The sequence below is a fragment of the Tiliqua scincoides genome, chromosome 10 (assembly GCF_035046505.1).
Source record: "Tiliqua scincoides isolate rTilSci1 chromosome 10, rTilSci1.hap2, whole genome shotgun sequence".
NCBI classification, from domain to species: domain Eukaryota; kingdom Metazoa; phylum Chordata; class Lepidosauria; order Squamata; family Scincidae; genus Tiliqua; species Tiliqua scincoides.
This window is the reverse complement of record NC_089830.1, coordinates 5,361,430-5,369,494: the sequence shown is the minus strand read 5'-3', so window position 1 is coordinate 5,369,494 and position 8,065 is coordinate 5,361,430. Positions and strand designations below refer to the sequence as shown.

Here is an 8,065-nt window from a genome sequence, read left to right as displayed (position 1 = left end):
ACATCATTCAATGGAAAATGGGGGTGAAACAGCACGTGGGGGAGAAAGCTCAGCCAGACAGTCCAAGAGGCACATGTGCCAGGTGCTGTGTGGTAATACAACCAGACCTTGACTGCAGGCTCACAGTCTCAATTAGCAGTTTTCACTGGGTGCACAGCAGCACACAGGTGTGCTCCAAAAGAGCCACAAGTGTGTCATGGAGCACTGTGGTTGAAAATCTGTGCCTGGCCTTCTGGAGGTTGGCACGGCCTCCTAACTTCCTCAGAACACCTCCTGGATATGACTGGAAGCTGATGGCGCAAACTGAAAGTGGTTTCCAGTTGCATTTGGGAGGCCCTCCAAAACCCTCTGCGGCCTGAGGTTGGCACCTGTGGATGTTGAAAAGGAGGGCCCACTGTAAACTGTAATAAAACTAAGAGTGCAATCCAAAGCACTCAATTGGCCAGCCTTGGAGTGTCGCAAACATGCCATAAGGCATGTTTGCGCCTCCTTGTTAGCCAGGGAAGCTGACGCTAGGACATGCATCGGCCTCTCCGTACCAGATCCTGGCCTACAAAGGATGAGTTTATGCCGGCCTAGGGAGGCCAGCATGGGGAGGGGGTTGGGGAGGATGGCAGGAAGGTGAACCAGTGGATGAACTGGACTCGAGCGGGGGGTGAGACCACCCTTGGCGACCTAGAATGTACCCCCCCCTCCAGAGCAGCTTGGAGTTGCACTGGGCTGCTTGAATCTGTATCAGCAATTTCCCTGGTGCAGATCTAAGCAGCCCCATTAAGGTGGCTGCCACACAACACAGGATAAGGGGAAAAAATCCCCTTACTCCAAGTTGTACGGCAATCACCTCCTATGGTCTCTCTGTTCCTGTACAGGACAGAACTGGGCTGCCCATCCCATACAAATTGCCACTGCAGAGGGGAATCCTCTGTGGTGGCAGTTCTGTTCCCTGCTGCTTTCTCAATGAGCAGGAAAGCCCCAGGGATTCTGCAGACCTTGGCCTATCCTAGGCAGACCTATCCTGCCTTCTGAGTTTAACTTAGGCTTGGGGGTCATTTTAGGCTGGATGGAGCCCCGTTAGTCTCACACAGAGATTCTCAGAACTGCCGCCCTTCCCCCCCCCTTATTAATTGCCCTGGTTAATATTTTGAACCCTGTTTGTGTGTTTTGCTTCTATCATTAAAGCTTAAGAGTTCCACTTGTAATTTTTTTTTTTTTTTGAATCGAGGTTTAAGCACACAGTCGTAAAAGCCTTCACAATAACAGGCTTGTGCTCGCTAATCCACTCACTCCAAACTGTCATTCCCTAGCTAATGGATACAGTTTTGTTTTTCGTTTCGCGGAGTACACAAGGGAAGGAGATGAAGTGCATAATTAAGACCAGAGACGAGGCCATTAATTTCACAATTCTCAATAAAACCGGCAGCTATGCAAGAATGACAGATAGGCAAGTCTTTTTGGCCTCCCGGGGTCAGAGATCTGGAAGGAACCCGTCCTTTCTTACAGGGAATCAATACTAGTCGGAGGCTCTTGGCTAGTGCTGGAGTTAATTTATCAGATGGGATCAGGATAAGGGGCAGCTCAGCTCTCACTCACTGTCCCTGTTCCTAATCCAGAGGGCCCCAAATCCACTGCCTGGGAACAAGGAGATCTCAGCCCTTGGCTTAAGTCACCAATCAGTCTCAGATAGACAGGCCAGTTTGGAATCTAGACCAGGGTTTTCCAAACCCCAGCCCAGGGGCCAGATGCGGCCCATGGAGAGCCTCTATTTGGCTCACGACTAGCCAGTGATCCCCTGAGAGCCTCTGGCCCAGTTGACCAAACAGAACCAGAGTTGTGCTTGTGTGTGCTTTATTTCCTTGGCTATGTTGGTGCTTGGAGAAATCCTGGACATCTGAGCCCATTCATTCATTCATCTAAGTTCCATCTCTAATGTATTTATTTAATTTTTTTTTCCGGCCCTCGACACCGTACAACAACAACAACAACAGTATTTATATACCGCTTTTCAACAAAAAGTTCACAAAGCGGTTTACAGAGAAAATCAAATATCTAATGGCTCCCTGTCCCAAAAGGGCTCACAATCTAAAAAATATGCAAAAGAACACCAGCAGACAGCCACTAGAAAAGACATTGCTGGGATGAGGCGGGCCAGTACCAGATATTTGATGCCGCCCTTTGGCCGAAAAGTTTAGAGACTCCTGATCTAGACCTTAAAAAAAACCGTGATGATGTGTCTTGCACAGCCAGACCAAATTCATCAGCTTTTAGACATTGCCCTAAACAGCTGGAGGAACCAGATCTGCCGGGAATGAGGAAGGCTCTCCAAAGCAAGATCATTACCTGTATAGATTTATCCTGATTGTCCCACTGAACAGGAATCCATCCACAATCAGGGCCCACTGCACCCCCAGGGCAACCAGAAGAAGCCCAAATCCGGCGCTGCTCAAGCTGTATCTCTTCAAGAAGGCCAGGAGGAAGCCAAATCCAAAAATCACCATGACGTTGACGTTCTGAAATGCTGCGGGGCACAAAGCGACAAGGTGGCTGGTGAGGCAAGTGTGGACTTCGAATCAACAGCAGGACGGCTGCATAGGCAGGCAGCGGGAAACTGGGTTGGGAAAACACACCTAGCAGGAGAGAGGTAGAGGATTTAATCTCCTCCATCTTTGGCTGGTTCTTCACTGAAAAATACACCCTCCCCTTTTCAGAGGGTTCAGAGACATACAACATTTGTATATGAAGGAAGCTGTCTGAGCTAGAGTCAGACCCTCAATCCATCCAGCTCAGTGCTGTCAGATCTGCCTTATGCAACCTTCAGTCTCAAAAGACTCTGGTATCGCGCTCTGAAAGGTGGTTCTGGAACAGCGTCTAGTGTGGCTGAAAAGGCCGATTCGGGAGTGACAATCCCTTCCACACTGGGAGCAAGTGTAGTGTGTCCCTGGTCTGTCTCCCTGGCTATGGGCCTTCCTTCTTTGCCTCTTTGCCTCAGACTGTTGGCCAAGTGTCTCTTCAAACTGGGAAAGGCCATGCTGCACAGCCTGCCTCCAAGCGGGCTGCTCAGAGGCCAGGGTTTCCCACCTGTTGAGGTCCTCCTAAGGCCTTCAGATCCCTCTTGCAGATGTCCTTGTATCGCAGCTGTGGTCTACCTGTAGGGCGCTTTCCTTGCACGAGTTCTCCATAGAGGAGATCCTTTGGGATCCGGCCATCATCCATTCTCACGACATGACCGAGCCAACGCAGGCGTCCCTGTTTCAGCAGTGCATGCATGCTAGGGATTCCAGCACGTTCCAGGACTGTGTTGTTTGGAACGTTGTCCTGCCAGGTGATGCCGAGAATGCGTCGGAGGCAGCGCACGTGGAAAGCTGTCAGATCATCGGCAGGGATTCATGTCTGCCCTACCTGGAGAGCTTGCCAGGGACTGAACCTGGGCCCTTCTGCCTGCAGTTAGTCTAATGTAGTGTTTCCCAAATTACGTGCCACAGTGCACTCACAGGGGCACAGCACAGGCTCTTCTTCCCAGCTTGCTGGGCCGAGATCATGCAAAACCTCACACGATCATGCACAAGAATGGCATGGGATCTTGTGAGAACTGTGTGAAATTTCACATGATCGTGCCTTATTTCACACAGTGGGGCTGTGCTGCAATAGGGGCACCGCAGGCAAAGGGCACCACAGCAGTGGCACATTTGGGAACTTCTGATCTGATGTGTCATTTGGCCCAAATGCTCACACTTTGGTTAGGCTTGTTTGCTGGCCTGCACTTGAGGAATACCAACTGCCTTTGCATTCCCTGGGCTTGGCCTGGCCCCACTGTCTTCCGCAGGAGGAGCTGCATGTACAGTGAGTCCAAGATTCTGCTGTCCTCATCCCATCAGGGTCCTATCTTGCAGAGGGCACAATCCTAACCAGGTCTACTCGGAAGTAAGTCCTATTTTGTCCAGTGGGGCTTACTCTCAAGAAAGCGTGGTTAGGATTGCAGCCATAGTTGCAGAGGGAGGACCGTTTGGGGAGCGATCTCCCAGCTGTTGCTGCCTCTTGATGGGAGCAAATAAGAGGCAGTTGCCTGGTTGCTGGAATGAGACCCCCCCACCAGAGCCCACAGAAAGGGATGTAGCAGGTCTGGGGCAACACAAAAGAACAGGCAGTTGGCAGCCTGAACAGAAGGAGGCAGCAGTGAATTTCAGGGGCACTTGCTCTGGGAATGTGCGGCCTGCTATAGGGTGTCTCTTTGCTTCCATGAAAGCCCTGCTTGTTTATTGGTACATAAAATAGCATGAAGGCACCTTAAGGCTTCTGTCTGCCTCATCTGAACTAGTATCATGGTTCTCAAATGTTGTAGCACCATGACTTACTTTTTAAAATGACAATTGGGACCCATGCAGCTTTATGAGACTTTTAAAAAAAAGGTGATCTAGAAAGAAATAATATTTTATTTACTAATTTACAAGTAATATTTGTTTGTTTATTTTACTTGCAAAAAAACACAATCCATTTGTGGGGCAGGACCTCCTGGGGCAGGAGGTCTGGTCTAGAGGGTTGAGCCTCCATTTGCCTGAAGATAACATCCGAAGGTCGCCAGTTCGAGGCCACTGGCACCGTGCGACCTTGAAGCAGCTGACAAGCTGAGCCCAGCTATTCCATCTGCTCTGAGCGCGGGAGGATGGAGGTCAGAATGTGCGGCCAGATCAAGAAAGAAACATCTGAATGTTGTGGTTTCTTGAAAGATAGAAACCTTATTTCAAAATTGTAAAAATCCCTACGGGGATTTAAATTTGCCTGCCTATGTAAACCGCCTTGAATAAAGTCTAAGGAGAAATCTGAGGACCAAGAAAGGCGGTATAGAAATACCTGTATTATTCTCATAAAGAGACAGCCCTAACGAATAGCCTCAAGACTTGAGGGGCATAGTTCTGTGACCCAGCCTTCACCTGCCCCAACAACCTGTCATTGATGGATGACCACAAAAAACACCAGAACAAAGATGCTGAAACATTTATCTTCCTATATTTACACAAGCTTTCGAACTGCAGAAGCTTAGCTCACCACAGGGCAGTTAGCCACTATCTGATTTTTGAGCAGCCTCACGGCTTGAGGTCATTAGTTATCTGATCTTTCCATCACCCCTGTTTTCATTGGAGACTCTAAGGGACCCACCCAAAATTGGGTCACGACCACCAAGTGGGTCCTGACCCACTGCTTCTTGCTGCTTAGAAGTGCGGAGTGCACAACTATACTTATTCGCAAGCAAGGTCAGCTCCAGATTTCTCAAGATCCTTCACAAATTGCCCTCCTACAGGACACCCTCCCTTAGCAGAGGGGAGAGTGAGAGGGGTGGAATTGGCAGAGGAGCTTTCTCAGCCAAGAAAAGCACTGCAAGGGGGTTGTGGACTCAAAGGTGGTCTCGGGGATTGGCCGTGGTCTCACCAAGGACTCTGGGTCAGAGGACTCTGGGTCTCTGCCCAACAACACTGAACCATGAGACTAGCCCTATTTCCTTGCATAAGATCAAGCTTTTGGTCTCAAGGTGGCATTGTTAGTCCAGCCAGCTGGGAAGAAAGGGAAATATCGGTATTGCCCCCTACACGATCTTCCTGGGAAGGGTGAACTTGGGATTAGTGGGGGGCGATTGGCTGCCTGCCTCTCTCCAGGCATTGCCAGCGGTGCAAGGCACTGGCTGGGCCAGCGATTTTTATCCGGTGTGCCATGTCACCAAAGGACCTACAGTTAGACCACAGCTGCGATACAAGGACATCTGCAAGAGGGATCTGAAGGCCTTAGGAGTGGACCTCAACAGATGGGAAACCCTGGCCTCTGAGCAGCCCGCTTGGAGGCAGGCTGTGCAGCATGGCCTTTCCCAGCTTGAAGAGGCACTTGGCCAATTGAGGCAAAGAGGCAAAGAAGGAAGGCCCACAGCAAGGGAGACAGACCAGGGACAGACTGCACTTGCTCCCAGTGTGGAAGGGATTGTCACTCCCGAATCGGCCTTTTCAGCCACACTAGACGCTGTTCCAGAACCACCATTCAGAGCGCGATACCAGAGTCTTTTGAGACTGAAGGTTGCCAAGGGGTTGCATGTCACCAAAGGTCTGCAGGTGTGCCAAGGAGTTTGGAACACAGCAGTTGAAAATAGCTGGAAAACTCTTCTGGGTTCTGCAGCTGTTTTAAACGCAGAGCTAGTGGAGGGAGAGGGACAGACAATTCATTTCTACTGACGGTGGCCCTAAAAACAGAGCTGCAGAATCTGGAAGAGTCTCCTGGAAGCTTGAAGTGATATCACAGGAGGCGTAGACCATAGAGAAGACCATAGAGGTCTGTGCGCCTTAAGAAGTAAAATGTTGAAAATCACTGGGCTGGGCACCAACCCCCATTGGAGGGCCCATCCAACCAGTCTGATCCCAGAGCCAGTAACATGGGTGGGAGCAACAGCACTCAACGTGCCATTAGAGAGCAGTACGGGCAGATCTCTGCTGCAGGGCCACCAACAGCCTGGAGCTAGCACTACCTGCTGGCAAAGAGGCTGCATATCAAACCCTCAACAGAGGAGACCTTGGCTACTTGTGCACAGTTGACTTTCAGATCAGCCATAGGCGGAGCCTTGGCCTGGGGCCCTTTGATAAGCAGACTTACTCCATGGCATTGCTTTGGAGTGTTACAGGTGGCTTTTAATGCATGCAGTATTTTTATTTTAGACTTTTGGAGGAAGATCTATTTTTCCCCCTCCCTTCAACCTTTCTAAATTTCTTTTTAAAGACACACACACACAATCAAGCAAGCTCACATTACTTCAAGGAGGGCAGGTTGCCTCTTTCATGGAAATAAGGTGACCAACTTTTGCCTGTGTCCCTGCTCTTCTGCCTTCACAGCTGCTGACTCTGCAGAACTTAGCATGTGCTAATGCTTATCTGAGCACCATGAAAAGCTTCAGCTGCTGACTTCCACACAACAAGGCACAAGAGCCTTTTACGGTCCACCGGGAAGCCAATATGGGGGGTGGGGGGTCGGAAGTCAGCTGCAGTCCATTGGTGGACTGCAGACCAATTCTGGGTGGAGTGTTTCAATTGTTGAAGTTAGTTATCCATGCCTGGTAACAATGGCAGCAAGAACATTCAGCTTAAATTAAAGTGCGTATTGCCCACATCCCACTTACTCTACTGGCAGCTGGGTTCGGAGGTCCTTTCTCTGAACATGAAGGTTCTCATGGCTGAGAATGTTTAATAGGCTTTTTTTTCCTATGGAATGATACTACCAGCTGTAGTTGTTAGTGCCTTTATGTATCCAGTACCAACAATGTACACAGAGCTCTATGAAGTACAAAAAGAGGTCTCTGCCCTAAGGAGCTTACAATCTGGGAAGCAATAGAAGGAGAGGGAAATGGAGACAGGGTAAACACACGTTTGGTAGAGTAGTCGAATTATTAAAACAAACGAAAGACCATGTGCGCCTGTGATCTAATGGATATGCAGACTTACCTGGGTAAATGCTGATGTCTGCTTGGAGATCATAGGAAGCAAAGAAGTAAAATATGAGGATGAAAGCTGTTTCCAAAAAGAGCACAAGCACAGGCAGATGAACACGGAGACTCGGAGGCCACTGGGAAGCCATTGGGCATTAACTATGGCATCCAGTAAGACACGAATGCTTCCCCTTCTGGGCAAACCTGCCATCAGCCTTCAATGAGGGGAGACCGAGAAAGTGTGAATGTGATAAGAGACTCCAGGCAGCATTCGCAAGACACGGAGTTCTTATCTAAGGCCCTGCAGGAGAGGCGGCTGCTGTCATGTAGATTTGCAATCTGCGGACACCGAGACAGGACTGCACCAGAACACGGTGCTTAGCAGAGGCACAACATGGAAATGCTCCCATGGAGATTTATGGGCACATGGCAGAGGTTGTCTTGGTGAGTCTCAGGTGCTGAGTAAACCGTATGGAGGTACGATCCATCCAGCAGTGTGCCAGTTACCATAGAAACAACAGAGGCCTGTGGTACCGGGGAAGGTGTGCCATGAGGCAAGGTGAGACTCAGGAATTTCAGCTGGCCCACCAAAAATACTGGTGGTAAGCAGGACCG

The 8,065-nt window shown here is 49.7% G+C and overlaps 1 protein-coding gene across 1 annotated transcript in view; it reads right to left on the bottom strand.

The window, feature by feature from the left end:
- Nucleotides 1-7,671, bottom strand: part of LOC136661434 (RH-like protein) — a 17,191-nt gene extending 9,520 nt beyond the window's left edge. Inside the window, exons 1-2 of the mRNA XM_066638691.1 lie at nt 7,467-7,671; nt 2,338-2,515 (exon numbers count right to left, since the gene is read on the bottom strand). Of these exons, the coding sequence (XP_066494788.1) occupies nt 2,338-2,515; nt 7,467-7,599 (311 nt within the window). The 5' untranslated portion in view covers nt 7,600-7,671. The remainder of the gene's footprint in view (nt 1-2,337; nt 2,516-7,466) is intronic.
- Between the last annotated feature and the right edge of the window lie 394 nt (nt 7,672-8,065).